The sequence below is a fragment of the Phocoena phocoena genome, chromosome 9 (genome assembly GCF_963924675.1).
Source record: "Phocoena phocoena chromosome 9, mPhoPho1.1, whole genome shotgun sequence".
Lineage (NCBI taxonomy): Eukaryota > Metazoa > Chordata > Mammalia > Artiodactyla > Phocoenidae > Phocoena > Phocoena phocoena.
Genome location: NC_089227.1, coordinates 699658 through 724348, shown reverse-complemented (window position 1 = coordinate 724348; position 24691 = coordinate 699658). Strand labels below are relative to the sequence as shown.

The 24691-nt window shown below is 43.6% G+C and overlaps 1 protein-coding gene across 1 annotated transcript in view; it reads right to left on the bottom strand.

Moving 5' to 3' along the window:
• The window catches only part of LOC136128512 (ATP-binding cassette sub-family A member 13-like), a 236572-nt gene that overhangs the window by 185856 nt on the left and 26025 nt on the right, over window positions 1–24691 (bottom strand). The window contains 6 exon segments of the mRNA XM_065884331.1: window positions 2665–2735; window positions 2737–2975; window positions 4209–4385; window positions 18350–18410; window positions 18412–18441; window positions 22783–22896. Of these exon segments, the coding sequence (XP_065740403.1) occupies window positions 2665–2735; window positions 2737–2975; window positions 4209–4385; window positions 18350–18410; window positions 18412–18441; window positions 22783–22896 (692 nt within the window).

Genomic DNA, 24691 nt, shown 5'->3' with positions numbered 1-24691 from the left:
GGAGAGGGAGAGGAACACAAGTGCTCTGCTCGACCTCAAATCCTCCCTCGGACCTTAGGGAAGAGACTGGTGTCTGACGTGGACGCGTGTGCCCCTCCACCAACTTCCCAACTGGGCGGCGAGAGGTCCTGTGACTCCCATCCCTGGGGAATCCCACAGGGGAGGGTGACTGCGGTTCTCCAGGCTCATACGGTCCTGGTAACCCCTGGTCTGCAAGCTCCCAGAAGGCAAGGACGACACCTTTTTCACCACCAAGTATGACAGTCACGTGCATACATGACACATAGCAAATGCTCCATAAATGGCTTCAAATGAAAAAACAGCCCAAAAACTTTCTCTCTTAGCAAGATGTCATGAGTTCAAGGTCACGGAAGGGAAAAATGGTCACCAAACAAACAAACAAAAAACAACTGATGCTTTAGAAGAGGGTATGAAGTATGCCTTTTTTCTCTACTTTCTCAACTTTTGATAACCATTTGTTTACAAAACTAACACTGAAAGGAGAAACATATTAAATCCAGGATGTCTAAGTGACCTCAGAAATAGGACTGTCTGTCACCGCCCTGTTATCAGGTCAGCATGAATCCAACAAACATGCCCCAGATTCTTCCGTGTATTTACCCCTACTCTGGAACCCAAACAGAAGCCCGTCAATAAACTTGGAAATTAGGAAATCCAACATTCTCATTTGTTTAAACCTTTTTAAAAGGTGACTCTGATCTTCATAAACGTTTCGTTGTCTCCACGTCTTTTTCTGAAGGTGGCAAATCCCTGACTTGCATTTTTAATAACTCTTATTAACAGTGTTCCTCGGTGGCTTGTCTCTATTAGCCATGTCAGACAGAAAAGGATGAGCCTGTTGTATCAAAATCCCACATACAGGGACAGCCACGTGGAGGAATCAGCTTTTTTTTTTTAACACCTCTTTGTTGGAGTATAATTGCTTTACAATGGAGTGTTAGTTTCTGCTCTGTAACAAAGTGAATCAGTCATACATATACATATGTTCCCATATCTCTTCCCTCTTGCGTCTCCCTCCCTCCCACCCTCCCTATCCCACCCCTCTAGGTGGTCACAAAGCACCGAGCTGATCTCCCTGTGCTATGAGGCTGCTTCCCACTAGCTATCTATTTTACTTTTGGTAGTGTATATATGTCCATGCCACTCTCTCACTTTGTCACAGCTTACCCTTCCCCCACCCCATGTACTCAAGTCCATTCTCTACATCTGTGTCTTTATTCCTGTCCTGCCCCTAGGTTCCTCAGACCCATTTTACCCAGCAATCCCACTACTGGGCATATGCCCTGAGAAAACCATAATTCAAAAAGAGTCATGTACCACAATGTTCACTGCAGCTCTATTTACAATAGCCAGGACATGGAAGCAACCTAAGTGTCCACTGACAGATGAATGGATAAAGAAGATGTGGCACATATATACAATGGAATATTATTCAGCCATAAAAGGAAACAAAACTGAGTTATTTGTAGTGAGGTGGATGGACCTAGAGTCTGTCATACAGAGTGAAGTAAGCCAGAAAGAGAAAAACAAATACTGTATGCGTTAACACATACATATGGAATCTAAAAAAGAAAAAAGTGACTCAGCTTTTGTTTTTGTCTCTTGAGATGCATGACTCCGGTGCCAGTGCAGGGTGGTGACCAACCCCCAGCCCCTCCCCACATCACCCCGGCTCTGCCTCCTGCCCTTCTCCCTCCATCCACCCCCGCCCCCAGGACCCTGATCCCAGGCCCAGGACTATGCGGGCGGGGGGTACTGCTGAGAAGGACTGAAGCTTTCTCCCCACCCCGAACCTCAGGCCAGCGGGCTGATGCAGGTCCTGTGTCTCCACCGCCCTCCCCGGCACGGGAAGGGGTGAATCAGGGACCCTCAGGCTCACGTCTGGGCTGTGTCCTCCCACCAGCCTGTGCCGGAGTCACGCACAGAAGAGTGCGGCTCCCCAGCCGAGGGCAGGGTGTGCTGTCATCCTCCTCTTGCCCAGTCCTGCTTGCTGACCCGTCTGGGAAAGTCAGGGAGGAGGGGGCTCGTGAATGCACCCCTTTCTGAACACAGCACCGCCCGGAACATTGCCCGGGTCTCGGCTCCGAAGCATCTTACACGGAAGGACGTCCCAAGGGTGAGCGCTGCCCCGAGTCCCTTCGACTGAGCTTCCCCTCACTCTCACCCTGAGGGTGTCGGAGCTGCAGTCACCCGCTGAATCACCCAATTCAACTCGTGTTCTCGGATGACGCGACCTACGAGGTCACCCGCCCCAGGCCTCTGGGAATCCCTCCATCCCTGCATGTGGGTGGCACAGGCCCAAACTGTAAGGATTTGGGCTGAAGAGGAAATAAGCTTCCTCTGATTCCCTAGTTCAGATGGGAGGAATCCCCCGTGAATATTATTCGTCAAATTTATTCTCAAGGGTGTCTGAAGCTACAGATGCCTGGTGTCAAATCTAACTGACCACATTATCTCCACAATTGTTCTTCTATCTGGATGGCTCAGCCTTAGGAAATTAAAAAGGAGAATGGATCGTCTCTAAATGCTCTTTGGTGCAATGGCTATACAAAAGCTCCAGGATTTTTCTCCACCTGGTTTCCAAACGCAGGGCCTCTCCCACTGTCGGAGGCCCTCAGGAGCTCGGTCCCACCGAGTACTCACAGGTGGCTGGTGTGACACGGGTACGGGATGGCCTGCACCTGCACGGCCAGGTTCAGGGCCTCCTGCCCCATCTGTCTGCACTGAGATGATAGCTCTTTCGATCATGTCTTGCAACGGGACAAAGATGTAGTTATACTTGAACCCATTGGCTGGGAGGCTCTGAGGGTGGAACTTCCAGAAAGGGTTTTGCACCAGATCCGTCCTCAAGCTGTACAAAATGCTGGTCCGGATGCTGTACGTAACCTGGGGTGGCAGCTGGAGAGATTCTGAGCTGAGGCTCTTACCTGCTGAGGAACTGTTAAAAATGATACCTAAGGTCAGAAAAGGACAAACAAGGGGTCAGCACAACCTAGGAGCGGCTCACACCACATCAGCATGGGTCTGACCGGAAGCCCCAGGACATTCAGCTCAGTGCCCCCGTTGAGAAAGGGGCCGCACCCCAGGGAGGGGAGGCTGATTTTCTGTGTGACACAAGCCCTCGGCGCTGAGGTAGCACTAAGGCCTCCCAATTCCCAACTCCCTCCTAAAATTAAAAATCCTCTTTTTTATTTTAACAAAAACACACAGTGGTGTCATTAACACAAAGAAATTACTTGTTTTGCATTTTTGCAGGACTTGAAAAATTACATGAGGCTGCACAAATAATAGGATTTCCTTGTCTGTGATTACAGATGTCCCTAAGAACCGATGTCTTTGGATTCTGTGTTCTGCCACAGGAATTCTTCGCATTTCATGTACAAAGCCGCTTGTGGGCTGAATTCTGCCCTCCCCAAATTCACAAGTAGAAGTCCTCACCCCTAGCACTTCACAATGTGACCTTATTGGGAGATTTAGTGTTTACAGAGATGACCAACTGAAAATGAGGTCACGGGATGTGCTCTAAGCCAGCATGACTGGTGTACTTAGAAGACAGGGAAGTGCAGACACACACACGCACAGAGGGAAGATGAGGGAGCAGACAACCATCCATATGTCGAGGACAGAGGCCTCGGGGGGAGCCAGGCCTGCCCACACTTGGACTCCAGAATTATGAGAAAGTAAATGTATGCTGTTTAAGCCACTTAGTCTGCAATTCTTTGTCACACCAGCCTTAGCAAACTAATACAAAGCCAAATAAAAACAATTCACTGTTTATTCAAAAGGAATACATCATATTTATGTTGAATAAGTGAACAACTGATCGAAAGACTTGAACTGGCCACTGTCTCTTCTCCCCTGACCCTAGGACATCCAGATATACCTGATAAAAATAAAAGGGATGGAAGAAATCAGAGTACAGCTTTAATCAAGAAAAATATAACCTATCACATGAGATTTAACCATAAACTGGTAAACTAGTCCCGTAAACTGGTAAACATGGATGCAGGGAATAGCACTGGGCCTCGGATGACGTACGAGGCCCATCTTTTCACCAACTCAAGGGGACCAGTTCTGCTTTGTTCATTTTACCCAGAAAGCACTGTTTTCTATCGGTGATAAGACACGTTTGGGGAGAAATATGCAAATATTGCCTTTATGAGCATGTGTGTTCACTGAATACTTACTGGCCAAGAAGCTGTTCTTCCGCATGAGGGCCTGTGAGGTCGCCTCCAGGCAGGTGGCGGAGGTCAGGCCCTGGAAGAGGGTCAGTAGGACACAGAAGGTCAGGTTGGCCAGGATGCGGCCCAGGGAGCGGAGGCGTCCAGCGCCCATGAGGTTCAGCATCTGGCCCAGCTTCCCTCCTGAGGACATGGAAACGAGGACATGGCAACTTTTCTCTGGGCACAGCACGTATCCTTCCCAAGGCAGGGACTTTGCAAATAAATTTCTTCATGAGAAAATTTATTCAGAAGAGTCAAATTCCGTTCCACGCAAAATCTGCTACTTATTTGCTGAGTGCAAACTCCACCTTTCCTATATGGTCCCTGTAATGCTGATACTTACATGTAAATGGAAAGAAAACAGTTAAATCATAGAGGGTGAGGTTGCAGACCACAGCTAAGTCAACAGCAGGAGCCGGAAAGAATGAACAACAGAGGGAAGGACGTGTGAGAGACACGGCTGGAGTAACCCAGCTCCAAGCAGAGAGGGTGGCCCTGTCCCCCTCAGTACCTGCCCACTGGGCAGCGGTGGCAGCAAAGGGGACAAGATCCAGCTTTGCCCCCATAGCAGCTCTCCTGTGATTCCATGTTTACCCTGGAAAGTTATCTTATCCGTCAAAGTTTGTTTCTTCATCTGCAGTGTGAAGAAAGCAGAATCCCCTGCGGGATTGTCCTAAGGATTAAGCCAAGTACCTCGTGTGTGTAAGTGCTTACTGAGGGCATCCTGTTGTCATGGTTACAGCTGCCGAAGAGGAGAGCTAGGCGCCAGCCAGTTATCCTAATTTAATTCCTCCCGATGAAACTAAGCTAAACAACTAGAAAATAGGAGACCAAAAAGTGCATTCCACGCTCTGAGGGGCTCTGAGCGTTTGGGATTTTTGTTTTCTCGTTTTTGATAGAGAACTGGAAAGTGTCCGATTTTACAGGATGGGGCAAACCGGGAGCACTCCTATATTGCTGACCATTTGTCGTCTGAATGTGTGCTCTACAGGCTCACCCAGTAAGTTCGCTGACGGCTTCACTGTGTTAATTCCAGCGGCTTCATGGAATAAGGAGTGACCTGGCCTCCGCAGAGTGTGGCTTTAATTGTGTTCCAGGGACAGAACCAAAGCTGCTTTGAAAAGGCTTTGCACAGCTGAATCGTTCATATAATTGACTATATCCATGTGTGTGTATATGTGTGTGCGTGTGCGTGTGTGTGTACATGTGTAATGTCAGGAATTAGAAAAGCAGTTCCACACAAAAATTCCGTGGGCTTTAGCACCCCTTGCAGAGGTCCTTGCCCGAGAAGAAGGCAGCAGCAGCTGTTTGGTAAGAGCTCTCGCTCAGTGGAGTGAATGTAACACAGGTAGTTTCTCAAGTCTCCACCACATGTCCTCTGACTCTGGACTCCTCAGTGCCCTCCCCGACCCAATGGGGGCGCTGGGGTGGGGGGCACCTCCACAGGAAAGGATGGAAAACAGGACAGGGACACAAAGGTCCATCGTGAGAGGACTAGACCAGGCCGCTTCTCTCTCCTGTGTCCCCATCAAACGTAAGAGGTAGTTAAAGACAGGCTGAGAGGAAACACACAGGTCTGTGGAGCAGAAGGTGTGGGAAGGCCCCAGCTGGCAAGGGCAGCAAGAATCGGAGGCTCACACATGCACGGGGTAAAAGACTCTGCGAGGATTTCAGCTGAGCTCTGGCCACGAGAAGCTGTGCATTGTCCCCATTTGACATCTACAGCTGACGACCTGAGACACGCTGGCGTTAGCCATGGCCAACTAGGGGGTTTGAGATCCCCTGTTTCTAGCCCTAAACATGACGTCCAACAATTGCGTCCATCCTATTTCGTCTCTCCTAAATGAGGGACAGCTTCTCGACATTTGGGGCCAGAGCTATATGTTAGGGGAGGCTGTCCTGTACATCACAGGGTGTTTAGGAACATTCCTGGTTGGGAGCATCTCACCAGCTGTGACAACAAGAAATGGCTCCAGACCTTGCCAAATGCCCCAGGGGACAAACTCCCCCTCAGCTGAGAACCACTGATGGAAACAGAGTCCCGATAAGCTCCCCGCACATGAAAAACATCCTATCAGGCTTCAGTGCCTCATTCTTCACCTCAACAGACAGTTAAGCAAACTCTCCGACATGAAAGGGAGAACTCAAGATAAATGAATAGAGCTAGACCTTCAAGATGACAGAGGAATAAGATGTGGAGATCACCTTCCTCCCCAGAAATATATCAAAACTACATCTACATGTGGAACAACTCCTACAGAACACCTACTGGATGCTGGCAGAAGACCTCAGACCTCCCACAAGGCAAGAAACTCCCCACGTACCTGGGTAGGGCAAAAGAAAAAAGTAAAAACAGAGACAAAAGAATAGGGATGGGACCTGCACCAGTGGGAGGGAGCTGTGAAGGAGGAAAGGTTTCCACACACTAGGAAGCTCCTTCGTGGGCAGAGACTGCGGGTGGCAGAGGGGGGAGCTTCGGAGCCACGGAGGAGAACGCAGCCACAGGGGTGCAGGGGGCAAAGCAGAGAGATTCCCGCACAGAGGATCGGTGCCGACCAGCACTCACCAGCCCGAGAGGCTTGTCTGCTCACCTGCCGGGATGGGCGGGCCTGGGAGCTGCGGCTCAGGGTTCGGAGGTCAGATCCCAGGGACAGGACTGGGGTTGGCTGTGTGAACACAGCCTGAATGGGGCAAGTGCACCACAGCTAGCCAGGAGGGATTCTGGGGAAAAGTCTGGAACTGCCTAAGAGGCAACAGACCATTGGTTTGGGGTACACAAGGAGAGGGGATTCGGAGCACCGCCTAAACAAGCTACAGAGACGGGCACGAGCCGCAGCTATCAGCACAGACACCACAGACGGGCATGAGACGCTAAGGCTGCTGCTGCAGCCACCAAGAAGCCTGTGCAGCCCACCACTGCCAGGGTCCCGTGATCCAGGGACAACATCCCCGGGAGAACACATGGCGCACCTCAGGCTGGTGCAACGTCACGCCGGCCTCTGCTGCTGCAGGCTTGCCCCGCATCCGTACCCCTCCCTCCGCCCGGCCTGAGTGAGCCAGAGCTCCCGAAGCAGCTGCTCCTTTAACCCCGTCCTGTCTGAGTGAAGAACAGAGGTCCTCAGGTGACCTACATGCAGAGGTGGGACCAAATCCAAAGCTGAACCACAGGAGCTTTGCAAACAAAGAAGAGGGAAGTTTCTCCCAGCAGCCTCAGGAGCAGTGGATTAAATCCCCACAATCAACTTGATGTACTCTGCATCTGTGGAATAGCTGAATAGACAACGAATCATCCCAAAATTGAGGCAGTGGACTTTGGGAGCAACTGTAGACTTGGGATTTGCTGTCTGCGACTGACTGGTTTCTGGCCTCATGTTTACCTTAGTTTAATATTTAGAGCTTATTATCATTGGTGGATTTGTTTACTGATTTGGTTATTCTCTTCTGTTTTTTCTTATATATAGCAACATATTTTTTTCCTTTTTCTCTTTTTGTGAGTGTGTATGTGTATGCTTCTTTGTGTAATTTTGTCTATATAGCTTTGCTTTTACCGTTTGTCCTAGGGTTCTCTTTGTTTTCTTTTGTTCTTTTTTCGTTTTTTTACAGTATAGTTTTTATTGCTTGTTATCATTGGTGGATTTGTTTTTTGGTTTGGTTGCTCTCTTCTTTCTTTCTTTCTATTTTTTTCTCTCTTTTCTTCTGAGCCATGTGGCTGACAGGTTCTTGGTGTTCCGGCTCGATGTCAGGCCTAAGCCTCTGAGATGGGAGAGCCGAGTTCAGATCATTGGTCCACCAGAGACCTCCCAGCTCCACGTAATATCAAATGGCAAAAGTTCTCCCAGAGATTTCCATCTCAATGCTAAGACACAGCTCCACTCTATGACCAGCAAGCTACAGTGCTGGACGCTCTATGCCAAACAACTAGCATGACAGAAAAACAACCCCACCCATTAGCAGAGAGGATGACTAAAATCATAATAAGGTCATGGACACCCCAAAACACACCACCCGATGTGGTCCTCCCACCAGAAAGACAAGATCCAGCCTCATCCACCAGAAGACAGACACCAGTACCCTCCACCAGGAAGCTTACACAACCCACTGAACCAACCTTAGCCACTGGGGACAGACACCAAAAACAATGGGAACTATGAACCTGCAGCCTGCAAAAAGGAGACCCCAAACACAGTAAGATAAGCAAAATGAAAAGACCAGAGAAACACACAGCAGATGAAGGAGCAAGATAAAAACCCACCAGACCTAACAAATGAAGAGGAAATAGGCAGTCTACCTGAAAACGAATTCAGAATAATGATAGTAAAGATATCCAAAATCTTGGAAACAGAATGGAGAAAATAACAAGAAACGTTTAACAAGGTCCTAGAAGAACTAAACAGTGAACAAACAAGGATGAACAACACAATAAATGAAATCAAAAATTCTCTACAAGGAATCAATAGCAGAATAACTGAGGCAGAACGGTGAAGTGACCTGGAAGATAAAATAGTGGAAATATCCCCCTACCGCAGAGCAGAACAAAGTAAAAAGAATGAAAATAATTGAGGACAGTCTCAGAGACCTCTGGGACAACATTAAATTCACCAACATTCAAATTATAGGGGTGCCAGAAGAAGAAGAGGAAAAAAAGGGGACTGAGAAAATATTTGAAGAGATTATAGTTGAAAACTCTCATAATATGAGAAAGGAAATAATCAAGTCCAGGAAGTGCAGAGACTCTCATACAGGGTAAATCCAAGGAGAAACATGCCAAGACACATATTAATTAAACTATCAAAAATTAAATACAAAGAAAAAGTATTAAAAGCAGCAAGGAAAAAGCAACAAATAACATACAAGGGAATCCCCATAATGTTAGCAGCTAATCTTTCAGCAAAAACTCTGCAAGCCAGAAAGGAGTGGCAAGACATAATTAAAGTGATGAAAGGGAAAAACCTACAACCAAGATTACTCTACCCAGCAAGGATCTCATTCACATTCAACAGAGAAATTAAATAAAACCTTTACAGACAAGTAAAAGCTAAGAAAATTCAGCACCACCAAACCAGCTTTACAACAAATGCTAAAGGAACTTCTCTAGGCAGGAAACACAAGAGAAGGAAAAGACCTACAATAACAAACCCAAAACAATTAAAAAATGGTAATAGGAACATACATATCAATAACTACCTTAAATGTAAATGGATTAAATGCTCTAACCAAAAGACATAGACTGGCTGAAGGGATACAAAAACAAGACCTGTACATATGTTGTCTAAAAGAGAGCCACTTCAGACCTAGGGACACATACAGACTTGAGATAGAGGGGATGGAAAAAGATATTTCATGGAAATGGAAATCAAAAGAAAGCTGGAGTAGCAATTCTCATCTCAGACAAAATATACTCTAAAATAAAGACTATTACTGGGCTTCCCTGGTGGCGCAGGTGTTGAGAGTCCGCCTGCCGATGCAGGGGACACGGGTTCGTGCCCTGGTCCGGGAAGATCCCACATGCCGCGGAGCGGCTGGGCCCATGAGCCATGGCCACTGAGCCTGCGCGTCCGGAACCTGTGCTCCGCAACGGGAGAGGCCACAACAGTGAAAGGCCCGCATACCGCAAAAATAAAATAAAATAAAATAAAGACTATTACAAAAGACAAAGAGGACACTATATTATAATCAAGGGATCAATCCAAGAAGATGATATAACAATGGTAAATATTTATGTACCCAACGTAAGGGTTGCACCTCAATACATAAGGCAAATGCTAACAGGCATAAAAGGGGAAATCAACAGTAACACATTCTTAGTAGGGGACTTTAACACCCCACTTTCACCAATGGACAGATCATCCAAAATGAAAATAAATAAGGAAACACAAGCTTTAACTGATACATTAAACAAGATGGACTTAATTGATATTTATATGACATTCCATTCAAAAACAACAGAATACACTTTCTTCTCAAGTGCTCAAGGAACAGTTTCCAGGATAGATCATATATTGGGTCACAAATCAAGCCTTGGTAAATTTAAGAAAATTGAAATCATATCAAGTATATTTTCCAACCACAATGTTATGAGACTAGACATCAATTACAGGAAAAAAAAATCTGTGAAACATACAAGCACATGGAGGCCACACAATACACTACTGAATAGCCAAGAGATGACTGAATATATCAGAGAGGAATCAAAAAATATCTAGAAACAAATGACAATGAAAACATGACAACCCAAAACCTATTGGATGCAGCAAAAGCAGTTCTAAGTGGGAAGTTTATAGCAATACAATCCTACCTCAAGAAACAAGAAAAATCTCAAATAAACAACCTAACCTTACACCTAAAGCAATTAGAGAAAGAAGAACAAAAAAAATCCAAAAGTTAGCAGAAGAAAAGAAATCATAAGATCAGACCAGAAATAATTGATATTTATAGGACATTTCATTTAAGTCCATTGTGTTTAATGTATCATTTAAATAAATGAAGGAAACAATAGCAAAGATCAATAAAACTAAAAGATGGTTCTTTGAGATAATAAAAAAAATTGATAAACCACTAGCCAGACTCATCAAGAAAAAAAAGAGAGAAGACTCAAATCAGTAGAATTAGAAATGAAAAAGGAGAAGGAACCACTGACACTGCAGAAATACAAAAGATCATGAGAGATTACTACAAGCAACCATATGCCAAAAAATTGGACAACCTGGAAGATATTGACAAATTCTTAGAAAAGCACAGCCTTCCGAGACTGATCCAGGAAGAAATAGAAAATGTACACAGACCAATCACAAGCACTAAAATTGAAACTGTGATTAAAAATTTTCCAACAAACAAAAGCCTGGGACCAGATGGCTTCACAGGCAAATTATATCAAACATTTAGAGAAGAGCCAACACCTATCCTTCTCAAACTCTTCCAAAATATAGTAGAGGGAGGAACACTCTCCAACTCATTCTACAAGGCCACCATCACCCTGATACTAAAAACAGACAAAGATAGCACAAAAAACGAAAACTACAGGCCAATATCACCGATGAACATGGATGCAAAAGTCCTCAACAAAATACTAGCAAACAGAATCCAACAGCACATTAAAAGGAACGTACAACATGATCAAGTGGGGTTTATCCAAGGAATGTAAAGGTTCTTCAATATATGCAAATCAATCAATGTGATAAAGCATATTAAAAAACTGAAGGAGAAAAAGCATATGATCATCTCAACAGATGCAGGCAAAGCTTTCAACAGAATTCAACACCCATTTATGATAAAAACCCTCCAGAAAGTAGGCATAGAGGGAACTTTTCTCAACATAATAAAGGCCATATATGACAAACCCACAGCCAACATTATCCTCAATGGTGAAAAACTGAAACCATTTCCACTAAAGATCAGGAACAAGACAAGTTTGCCCACTCTCACCACTATTATTCAACATAGTTTTGGAGGTTTTAGCCAACGCAATCAGAGAAGAAACAGAAATAAAAGGAATCCAAATCAGAAAATAAGTACAACTGTCACTGTTTGCAAATGACATGATACTATACATAGAGAATCCCAAAGATGCTACCAGAAAACTACTAGAGCTAATCAATGAATTTGGGAAAGTAACAGGATACAAAATTAATGCACAGAAATCTCTTGCATTTCTATACACTACTGATGAAAAATCTGAAAGTGAAATTAAGAAAACACTCCCATTTACCACTGCAACAAAAATAATAAAATATCTAGGAATAAACCTACCTAAGGAGACAAAAGACCTGTATGCAGAAAACTATGACAGTGATGAAAGAAATTCAAGATGATACAAACAGATGGAGAGATATACCATGTTCTTGGATTGGAAGAATCAACATTGTGAAAATGACTATACTACCCAAAGCAGTCTACAGATTCAATGCAATCCCTATCAAACTACCACTGGCATTTTTCACAGAACTAGAACAGAAAATTTCACAATGTGTATGAACACACAAAAGACCCCGAATAGCCAAAGCAATCTTGAGAAAGAAAAACGGAGCTGGAGGAATCAGGCCCCTGGACTTCAGACTACACTACGAACCTACAGTAATCAAGACAGTATAGTACTGGCACAAAAACAGAAATATAGATCAATGGAACAGGATAGAAAGCCCAGAGATAAATATACGGACATTTGGTCACCTTATCTTTGATAAAGGAGGCAAGAATATACAGTGGAGAAAAGACAGACTCTTCAGTAAGTGGTGCTGGGAAAACTGGAAAGCTACATGTAAAAGAATGAAATTAGAACACTCCCTAACACCATACACAAAAATAAACTCAAAATGGATTAAAGACCTAAATGTAAGGCCAGACACTATCAAAATCTTAGAGGAAAACATAGGCAGAACACTCTATGACATAAATCACAGCAAGATCTTTTTGGACCCACCTCCTAGAGAAATGGAAATAAAAGCAAACAAATAAAAGCAAACATATTTGCAAATATTTGCAACTGACAAAGGATTAATCTCCAAATTTACAAATAACTCATGCAGCTCAATATCAAAAAACAAACAACCTAATCAAAACATGGGCAGAAGACCTAAACAGTCATTTCTCCAAAGAAGATATACAGATGGCCAACAAACACATGAAAGGATGCTCAACATCCCTCATCATTAGAGAAATGCAATCAAAACTACAATGAGATATCATCTCACACCAGTCAGAATGGCCATCATCTTAAAATCTACAAACAATTAATGCTAAAGAGGGTGTGGAGAAAAGGGAACCCTCTTGCACTGTTGGTGGGAATGTAAATTGATACAGCCACTATGGAGAACAGTATGGAGGTTTCTTAAAAAGCTAAAAATAGAACTACCGTATGACCCAGCAATCCCACTCCTGGGCATATACCCTGAGAAAACCATAATTCCAAAAGGGTCATGTACCCCAGTGTTCATAATTCAAAAAGAGTCATGTACCCCAGTGTACATGACTAGCCAGGACATGGAATAGCCAGGACATGGAAGCAACCTAAGTGTCCATCGACAGATGAATGGATAAAGAAGACATGGCACATATATAGAATGGAATATTACTCAGCCATAAAAAGAAATGAAATTGAGTTATTTGTAGTGAGGCAGATGGACCTAGAGTCTGTCATACAGAGTGAAGTAAGTCAGAAAGAGAAAAACAAATACCATATGCTAACACATATATACGGAATTTTTTTAAAAATGGTTCTGAAGAACCTAGGCACAGGACAGGAATAAAGATGCAGACGTAGAGAATGGACTTGAGGACACGGGGAGGGGGAAGGGTAAGCTGGGGCGAGGTGAAAGAGTAGCATTGACATATATACACTACCAAATGTAAGATAGAAAGCTAGTGGGAAGCAGCCGCATAGCACAGGGAGATCAGCTCGGTGCTTTGTGACCGCCTAGAGGCATGGGATAGGGAGGGTGGGAGGGAGACACAAGAGGGAGGGGATATGAGGATATATGTATATGTATATCTGATTCACTTTGTTATAAAGTAGAAACTAACACTCCATTGTAAAGCAATTATACTCCAATAAAGATGTTAAAAAAATAAAAATAAAAAACAATGATCAAAAATTGAACCTAAAGGTAGAGATGACATTTTTTTAATACAGGTGAGAAATTCAAGGAAATGACAGGAAAATACCTGATACGTGAAAGAAGACTATCTACAGACTTAAAAGATCCATTATTAAAGTCAGAATGATGGACAACTTGCTGAAGACAAACAACTAGAAATTATGGATGATTTTTTTAAATCTGTGTGAAAGCTTCCAACAGCTACCAAGGCTACAAGGACTTGACGGTCTGAGGTCCTCAGGAGAGGGCACAGGAGTCTGGTACGTGGGATCCTGAGGATGGAGAACCTGAGCCTACTGGGTCCTGCGGGGCCTGAGTTCAGGGGCTCGGGTGTTGAGGGTCTAGGAAACACCCCAGTTTTATCTGAGACCCCTCCTCACCCTGACAGGACTACAGCAGCAGAGGAAAAGCTCCCAGTAAGACTGAACCTCCATCAATCAACTCAGCCTCTGATCAGATTCAAGGACGTGGTCCCAGCCTAGCTCTCTGCAGGGAGCAGAAAAACAGCATCAAGAGGAAAACAGCACCATCAAGGAAGAAAAAATTATTTCTACAATTTTCATACACAACGTCTGGTAGTCAATGAAAATATGATTAGTATTTCTGAATTATTAAATATGATTAATATTGCAGTTAAAAATATGCACATCAGAAATCTTTGAACACAATTACCGAAAGTTAGATGAAAATAGGGAGAATTTCAGCAGAGAACTGAAAACTATTTTTTAAAAGAATCGAATTATAAGGTTAGATTGGGAAATGTGATAACTGAAATGAAAAACTCTCAGCTGAGGAGATAATTAGTGGATTTTTTAAAAGGTAAGAAAAAAATATGTCAAACTGAAGCACAGAGAGAAAGAAAAAGATGGGAAAACAAGAGAATAGGATATAACCAGCATATGGACACAGACATTTTATCGTATTTAACTGGAGTTTCAGAGGAGAACAGAGATTGAACTGATCAGAAGTAATATTTTAAGAGATAATGACCAAGACTTTCCCAAAATGTAAGATATCAAGACACTGATTCAAGAAGTGCTGGAAAACCAAAGCGGGAAACTCGTGATGGAAAACACACCTCAGTAAGTCAGAGTGAGATGCTGTGGGGAGAAAAAAGAAAAATTTTAAATACAGAAGAAAATATAAATATCTCACGTTCTCAGTAGAAAATAAAATACAGCCTCAAAACAACTAAAGCCTCAAATGACAGAATTAAAAAGAAATAGACAAATCCACAATCAAAATAGGAAATCAAAACACACAATTCTAATAACTGATAGAACAGGCACACAAAAATCAGCAAGGATACAGAGGAGATGCACCCTCCAACCTAGAACCGCTACACGCAGGATGCAAAGCTGACCATGTGGGACGTTAACAAATTTCAAACAAATGAAATCATACTGACTGTACATTCTCTGACCACTGAGACCTAAAGCTAGAAGTAACACAAAGATAAACGGAAAATCCCAAATACTTCTAAATTAAGCTATAAAATTTCAAATAATTAGAGAATCAAAAGAATTACACTTCACTGAATGATAATGAAAACAGAACATATGAAAACCTGTGAGATGCAGTTAAGGCAATGCTCAGAGGGAAAAGAAGGGTCATGAATACATACAAGTATAAATTTAAATACATGAGAAAGAAGAAAAGGTAGAAATCAATCATCTAAGTATCTATCTCAAGAACTTACCAAGAAAAGAGCAGGGGGAGGTGACAAACCAAAGAAAGTAAAAGGCAAGAACCAATAGAGAAAAAAGCAGAAATCAATGAAATAGAAAGCAAACATAAAAAAGAAACAACAAAGCCAAATATTCATTTTTTTGAAAAGACTAATAAAATTGACAATTCTCTGACCAAAAAAGGGGAGAGACAGAAAACACAAATTAAATTTATCAAGAATGAAATACGGAATGTTTTTCACATATCCTTCAGATATAAAAGTGAATTTACTGAGTAAAATTACTCAGGAAATTTTCCTCTCACGCACCCTTTTCCATAATTCTGAATATGAAGCAAGAAAACATGGTAATGAAAAAAGAAAAATGGGAGGATGGAGAAGGTAGGAAACGTAGCCTCCAGTGTGGGAGAAGAGACGGACACAGAGGTAGGCTGGCCCAGTGGGAGGGGAGGGGGGGGCCTGGCTGGGTGTCTGCATGAACAAAAGGACCCCAAGTCAAGGGGACATGTTGGCAAACTGGGGGTAGGGGTGGGCGAATGGACAGCAAATGTTACACCTGAGAACAAGGTAATACGAACCTCTGGGGAAGGGGAACCCCGGGAAAAGGAAATTTCATTCTATGTACCACGTGGCTCTGCATTGGGTGACATGTATCCAGTCCAACGCTTCACGACGTAACTAAAATGGACACATAACCTTCATGGGGCGGGGAAAATGACCTGGAGAAATCGATGATTATTCCTAAAATGAACAGATCGAGAAACACTAGTGTAAGTGCAGTGTTCAAAGATGTAGCAACCAATCCAGAAGAAACAGTCACACAAGTTTAAAGCAGTTCCCGCTAGGGACCCTCAGTAACAGAGCCAATTTCTATGAACAGTTTACAAAATGATACGGACAGTATAACCATTTTTACAAAAATACATGCACCTAAGTTCATATAAGCCATATAATTACTTCTGAAAAATTACTCCAAGGCTTCTACAATGACTGTCTCTGAGGATGAGATTATGGGTAGATTGCTTTTCTGGTTTATTTGTATTTTCTATCACTTCCACAACAGACAATTACTTCTGTGATAAGCAAAAAGTTATTTTTTAAAAGTTAAATAATCAAGAAAAACAAAAGCATGATTGGCTAACATTCCCAGGAACCGCATTAACGAACCTTCAAGTAGTCATTCTGCCCCAGTCTCCATCGACTAGGAATAGGCAATTTCAGAAGGATGCCCAGAGTAAGGTGAGTTAACTCTTTAACCAGGGAGTTACAAAAGGAGACGTGCATCTAGAGGGTGCCCAAGCCCCCGGCACACCTGCGCCACGGACAGGCCTGTGTTCACACCTGGCCTGCCCCCAGAGGGCTGTGCAGAGTCAGATGGAAGATGACCATCATTCTCCACCTCAACAAGAGGGGCTTCACCTTGGGTGGGGCAGTGAGAAGGGAGGAATCACACCTCACAGGTCTCAGAATTCCATCTGAATCCCACACTCTGGCTCCAGACACATTTGTAGGAAAAGCTCAGTGTCTGAATTTCTGTTACTGTTTTTCCCGCGAACTTTATAATAGAAGTTTACATGAGGGAAAACCTGTTCAAAGGTGGTGTGCGTTCTCAGCGAGGAGCTGGAGGATCCCTGGGCCCTCTGGCCCCGAGGTGACATGCCAGCGGGGCTGCAGGTGCAGAGTAATAAGAGCCTCTGCGGCGCGACAGGAAACCTCTGGTCCTCACCCCACCGCTCAGGATGCAGCCGCTGCTGTAATGAGCTTTCCAGAACTACTGCGTTTGTAAGTGTGCTTTAGCTACGTGAAAACACCATTCAAGGCAGTAACATTTATTTATTTATTTACTTACTTATTTATTTATTTTTGCGGTACGCGGGGCTCTCACCGCTGCGGCCTCTCCCGTTGCGGAGCACAGGTTCCGGACGCGCAGGCCCAGCGGCCATGGCTCACGGGCCCAGCCGCTCTGAGGCATGTGGGATCCTCCCAGACCGGGGTACAAACCCGCGTCCCCTGCATCGGCAGGCGGACTTTCAACCACTGCACCACCAGGGAAGCCCAGTAACATTTATTTTAAAATACTATTAAACTTTCTAAAGTAGTAAATTCACCAGAAATTTTTTTTTTCATAAAGGGAAGTATTGTGCCTAATATATCACCTTGCCCTCCACTAATCCTCGTGCTCCAAGCGGACGCCAGCCCTCGCCCTGGGTGCAGGCACAGTGGCAGGTGCCGGGGGCCTCAGATGGCCTGACACCCTTCCTTCCCTCCCGGAGCTCTTTCTTTCTTCCATTCTGCCATCCCTCTGGCCTAGCCCCCCAGAAGCATCCCTGGGACGCGCCTGCCAAACCACCGCACGGGGGCTGGGGGTCTCCAGATTCTCGCTCAGAGCCTGACTCTCCTGCGTGTTCAGAAAATGGTTGTTGAACATCTAAATGAAGTCACCGATTAATAAACTACAAACATGCGATAAACGTTTGCTGATTGATGAATTTTTTTAATCTAAGTTTCAGATCTTCAAATCAATTAACTGCTTTCAATTGACTATTAACTCAATGATAGCAATTTCTTTTATAAAATTGTGTTATAACTCACAATTCCTGTATTTACATCAGAGGCCTTCCTTTTTAACTAAGTTCCTTACTATTCGAGCCCTGAGTCAGCAAATCAGAAAACTTCAGTTATGAACAAACTTGGGAGTATATTTAACTCAAGCTCTGCATCTCAAAGACAAGAAACCAGAAACTGGGGGAGGAAGCAGTGACTCATCAGTGTCACCCAGAAACTTCATGGCCTGATGATGGATCCACCACAACGCCCGCTGCACTTACCGAGTGTCTGGAGCTTTTCCGTCCATTTGTCTACATCAATGTGCAGCTGGCTTTCTACAAAGGCTTCTTATAAATTTGTTTTTCAGGGCTTCCTAAAGGAACATAATGTAGTTTAACAAAACTAATCTCACCATTCCTCTTGTTGAATAATACTTGTTAGGCTTATTCCAAGTTTCATGATACAGGAAAAAGGCACAAAAAGTGCAAAGAGGTCCTAAAACATCCCAGTAAATAGGATTACATTTGCTTAGGACTTTATCTTGAAAAGTAAACAATTGGGGATATAATTGTATGAATAAATATGCACTAATACTGAAAACAAAGAATGAATTAAGTGTTGATTTTTTGGTAAAACTTTCTAATAGAACTATATCGTGACCCTTTACATAAATCTTTTATATTGCCTTTTCTGTGGGCCGGTTATAAAGAGGGGGTCACTGTTACAAGAACACTGATGAAAGGTTCAGCATTTTCCCACACCCTCTCTTAAACGTGCAATATTCAAAGCCTTATCTTTGGAAGCATGTTTCATATCATCATCTGTATCTTTCTTCTTTCACTATTGATGGTTCAACTCCACCTCATTTGTCAAAGGCTGCACTGTGGAAGGTTCTCCAAGATTACTCCCATCAGCTTGATGGCACCTTGCATACTAATTCTGCAGCTGGCACGCATACACCCACAGTGTGCTGCCACGTACCTACAACAAGCAACAATCTACTGAGGGTGGAACACAGATGCAGTGGGGCCAATGCCAGGATTAAGCAAAGGGGGGATCTCTTTTCCTTTTAATTTTTATTGGAGTATAGCTGCTTTACAATGTTGTGTTAGTTTCTGCTGGTCAGCAAAGTGAATCAGCTCTCTCTCTCTCTCTCTCTCTCTCTCTCTGTATATATATATATATATATATATATATATATATCTTCACTCCCTTTAGGTCACCAAAGAGCATTGAGTAGAGTTCTCTATGCTGTACAGTAGGTTCTCACTAGTTATCTACCTTATACATAGTATCAATATTGTATATAGGTCAATCCCAATCTCCCAACTCAACCCAATCTCCCCCTTCCCCCTTGGTATCCATACGTTTGTTCTCTATGTCTGTGTCTCTATTTCTCCTTTGTAAAAAAGATCATCTATACCATTTTTTTCAGATTCCACATATATGTGTTAACATATGGCATTTGTTTTTCTCTTTCTGTCTTACTTCACTCCATATGACAGACTCCAGGTCCATCCACATCTCTGCAAATGACACAACTTTGTTCCTTTTTATGGCTGAGTAATATTCCATCATATATATATGTACCATATCTTCTTTATCCATTCATCTGCTGATGGACATTTAGGTTGCTTCCATGTCCTGGCTGTTGTAAATAGTGTTGCAATGAACACTGGGGTACATGTATCCTTTTGAATTACCTTCTCAGGGTATATGCCCAGTAGTGGGATTGCTGGGTCATATGGTAGCTCTACTTTTAGCTTTTTAAGGAATCTCCATACTGTTCTCCATAGTGGCTGCACCAATTTACATTCCCACCAACAGTGCAAGAGGGTTCCCTTTCCTCCACACCCTCTCCAACATTTATTGTTTGTAGATTTTCTGATGATGGCCATTCTGACTGGTGAGAGATGATACCTCATTGTAGTTTTGATTTGCATTTCTCTAACAATTAGTGACGTTGAGCACCCTTTCATGTGTTTGTTGGCCATCTGTAGTCTTCTTTGGAGAAATGTCTATTTAGGTCTTCCGTCCATTTTTTGATTGGGTTGTTTGTTTTTTTGATATTGAGCTGCAAGAGCTGTTTGTATATTTTGGAGATTAATCCTTTGTCAGTTGCTTCGCTTGCAAATATTTTCTCCCATTCTGAGGGTCATCTTTTCATCTTGTTTATGGTTTCCTTTGCTGTGCGAAAGCTTTTAAGTTTCACTAGGTCCCATTTGTTTATTTTTGTTTTTATTCTCATTACTCTAGGAGGTGGGTCAAAAAAGATCTTGCTGTGATTTATGTCAGAATGTGTTCTTCCTATGTTTTCCTCTGTGCGTTTTATAGTGTCTGGCCTTACATTTAGGTCTTTAATCCATTTTGAGTTTATTTTTGTGTACGGTATTAGGCATTGTTCTAATTTCATTCTTTTACATGTAGCTGTCCAGTTTTCCCAGCAAACAGTTGTTTTACCAAACAACTGTATAACTTGGGGACTTCTGATGAGGAATTTTCAATAACACCCACCTTCTGCATTTAGCTCTTTTATTTCTCACATCTCCCTGATACCTGATGATTTTATTGACTCTTGTCTATAGACGACAAGATTTCATGATGAAACCTCAGTGTCTGATTTTTTTAAATCTTATTTTTCTTCTTTCACTGGGCACTAGCTACTTGCCCAACATTATGTGATGCACTTCATATGCATTAGTCATTTAATCTCGGCAACATCTCCATGGAAAGATGCTTTTAACTGAAGGAAAAAGTAAGTCAGGGTCGCGGGCATCAGTGAAATGCTAATCTAGCCCCCTGAGGGCAGAGCCCGACCTAGAGCCCAGGCACCAGTTACTGGAAATCCAAGGGCACTACAGATACTCTTGAATGTGATCTCGAGGCTAAGAAATAGAGCCACTCACCACAATTCATTCTCTAAGTAAAAAGGTCTTCAAGTGATTGAATAAGCGGCTTTAATTTCTAACTTGACTACTCGGTAAACAGCACTCAGCTAAACTTAAGACTTCTCCAACAAACCACCTGCTTCTTTTTTTTATCGAAGTATCAATATGTCTGATTTACAATGTTGTGTTAGTTTCAGGTGTACAGCAAAGTGATTCATATATATATATATATATATATATATATATATATATATATTCGTTTTCAGACTCTTTTCCATTATAGGTTATTACAAGATATGGAGTATAGTTCCTCGTTCTACACAGTAGATCTTTGTTGGTTATCTGTTAGATATATATCAGTGTGCATCTGTTAATCCCTAACTCCTAATTTATCCTTCTTCCCACAAACCACCTGATTCTTGAGACGGAGTTGGCACTGTTACGTTCTCACACTACTTTGTAGAGACTCAACCTGCTGTTTATTATACTGCATATAATTATCTGTAGTTACAGCAGTCCCCTTTTCAAAGCCAGAACTATTTACCAACTGATTCATTACAGAAAACGCCTACTGATCCCTGTATCAGCAAATTAACTGAGCAAACAAATTAAAGAAGAAGAATAACAATAATAGCCATGGCCACCATGAGAATAAGCTTCCCAGACTCCCAGCTCCAGGAACGGCAACATCCAAGGCCCTCCGCTGTGCTCTGAAATCCATCTCAGTTTGCCCGGAGGCCACACCTCCCAGGCTGCTCTTAGCCGTGACCACGCCAAGGCCACTCCTAGGAGCCACGGCTCCCTGACAGAGGATCCCCCATGATACCCGACTTCAGCTGGATGAGAGGTGTCCTCTAAATGCAGGGCCCTGTGGGATGTTTCCACCCAGCCCCCACCCCACCCCCCGTCCCTTCAGGACCAGACCTCCCTGGCCTCCCCGGCTTCCCCAGCCTCAGCTCCAACAGCTCTTTCCCTGACAAGATTCTCACACATGTAACCTCATCTCGGTGTCTGCTTTTGGGAGGACCCAGACACAGAAGCATCTCCTACGTACCAAACACTATTCCAAGTGCTTTACATAATTTAAGTCAATTTACAGCTCATAACTATGGTTATTTCCTCACTTCAAAGGTAAGAAGCCCAAGGCACAGAGAAGTTCAGTGACCAGCTCAAGATCACACAGCAGTGGGGGCAGGGCTGGGAATCAAACCCAGACCATCTGGCTCTGAGTCCCTGCTCAGAACCACCTTGAACTACTTGGTCAGTGGATTAAAAATAAGCCAAACAAAAATAAAAATGTAGTTGTATTTTCTCATGCTATCAGACGCAGGTTAAGCCAGAGTTACACAGATGCCCCAAAAGGTTCTCATGTGATCTACCTTGATGAAAGTTTTGTAACTAATGACTGTCCTGCTGAGAAGAAGTCAGGCCATTAGAAACTACAGCCCACGTATTTTGGAATATATTACATTGTCAGTACAGAATATTGGGGAATGATAATTGTTTTAATAGACCCACAGTTGAAAAGCACCCAAAAAAAACCACCCCAAAAAGCTTTAATTTAACATGGAATTTAAAGCACAAATAAATACTAATGAATTATTGATCCTTCCCACAACAGTAACATCTTGCCTGGGCAAAACAACTGATCACTTACAAAAAGTTTTCACACACATCCAATTTTACGTCAACATTACCAGTCAGCTGGGCAAGCCACGCCCCGGGTGGCTCTGCAGAGTCCTCTAAAGGACCACTCTGGTTTTGCAGACGCACCTGAGCGTGGGCTCCCCCAGCCCTCGGTGGCAAAGGGGTCACCCCTCCCTCACCTGCAGTTGACAGAGCATCTGACCATTTCTGCTGCTCTGAAAAACACTGGACAAGCTCAGCAGTGTTTCAGATAAAGTCTTCAGCTTGTCCACAAAATCAAAAGTACGATTTGCCTGCAAGATAAAGAAGATTTGGGTACATCTCTAGCTCAGCCCTGTTGCATTAGGAAGGTTCTTCAGCGCTGTGGCTGCTACAACAAGGAGACCAGCCTTGCGTGCGGCTCAGCCATCAGAGCGGAGATCTTCCAAGGCCACCTACCCGGATACGGTGACCATCCCAAGGCCCTCCCCCCAGACTCTTTCCGTCAGGTGCTGTCCACGTGGTCACCGTGGTGTCCTCAGTGTATAGGTCATTCTCGCGGGCAACAGACGTCCCCAGTATACACTGACTGAACAAGACACCTGCTCACACTTCCGTCTCAACAATACCTTCTCAACTAGCATCTACGATTTGTTTTATGATGCCCAACTCTATTTAGGATAAAACGAAACCGCAGTTATTTATTTATGGCTGCTGGCAGAGCAAATGAGCGTAAGATTTTTGTAAAATAATTTGGTGTCATAAAAAATATTTATGGTCACTGACCTACAAAAAAACACCCCTGCCTTTTTCTCTCAAAATAAAAGGACGCCATCCTGAGGAAATCATTTAAGTGAAATACAAAGCTACACCCATGAAGATGTCTATGGCAACGTTACTGTGTTTTTATACTAAAAACAGTCTATATGCAAAGAGATAAGATTAAGGCGGGTCTGGAGTCCAGCCACACCCCCCTGGGGTCACAATGGCACAGGTCACACCAGCTCAGGGGCCAGAAAGAGAAGAGAGGCTCTTGCTGCTATAGTTCCCAAGACGAGCCCAGGACAGCGCGGAGCCCCTCGTGGGCACGGCTGCCTCGGCTGCTGCCCCTCCCCGCCTCGGCTGCTGCCCCTCCCCCACTCGGCTGCCAGGGGTCTGACCGGCAAAGGAAAGCCGCAGCCTGTCCAAACGCCGCCCTTCCGCCTTCACATGAGCCTGAGCTGTGGACTCACTCGACGTCTGTGTCTCGCCCACCCACCAACGTGAGATCCTCTGTTGCTAAGGACGAGCAAGCAGGGAAACACCAGGGGCCCATGAAAAGACCCGTTCTGGTCAAAATAAACCTAATGAAAGGCAGGAGAAAATGTAGAAAGTATCTACTTTGTATTTTCAAGAAACATCCAGGAGCACAGAGGAGGTGGCAACGAGGAGGAAAACAGCCCACGTGAGGCGGTTAGACCCAGAGACTGAACACAGGCTGGGAATCAAAACAAGGGGGACAGATGGGGCAGTGGAGACCCCGCCCCAGCCCTCAGAGGAGGGCAGAGAGACAAAGAAGGACAAATCAGAGACAGTCCGGGACAGATGCAAGAGATCTAAGCCAAGATGCAGAACCCAGAGCACAGAAGGGGCCAAGAACAGGGTCAGTTATCACAGGAGGGAGAAGACCCACCGCTGCCAAGTGTGCAAACCTGAAGACCGTTTCCCTTTTTTTCTTTTTCTTTAAGTTCAGTTGCTGCACTATGTATATATATAAGTTACAGGTGTACAATATAGTGATTCACAGTTTTTAAAGTCTATACTCCATTTAGAGATATTGTAAAATATTGGCTGTATTCCCTGTGTTGTACAATGTATCTTTTTTGCTTATTTTATACATAAGAGTTCGTACCTCTTAATCCCCTACCCCATCCTGCCCACTTCCCCTCCCCACTGGTAACCACTAGTTTGCTCTCTATACCCGTGAGTCTGCTTTTTTGTTATATTCACTAGTTTCATTTTTTTAGATTCCACATTTAAGTGATATCATACAGTATTTGTCTTTCTCTGTCTGAATTATTTCACTTAGCATAATGCCCTCCAAGTCTATCCACCTTGTTGCAAATGGCA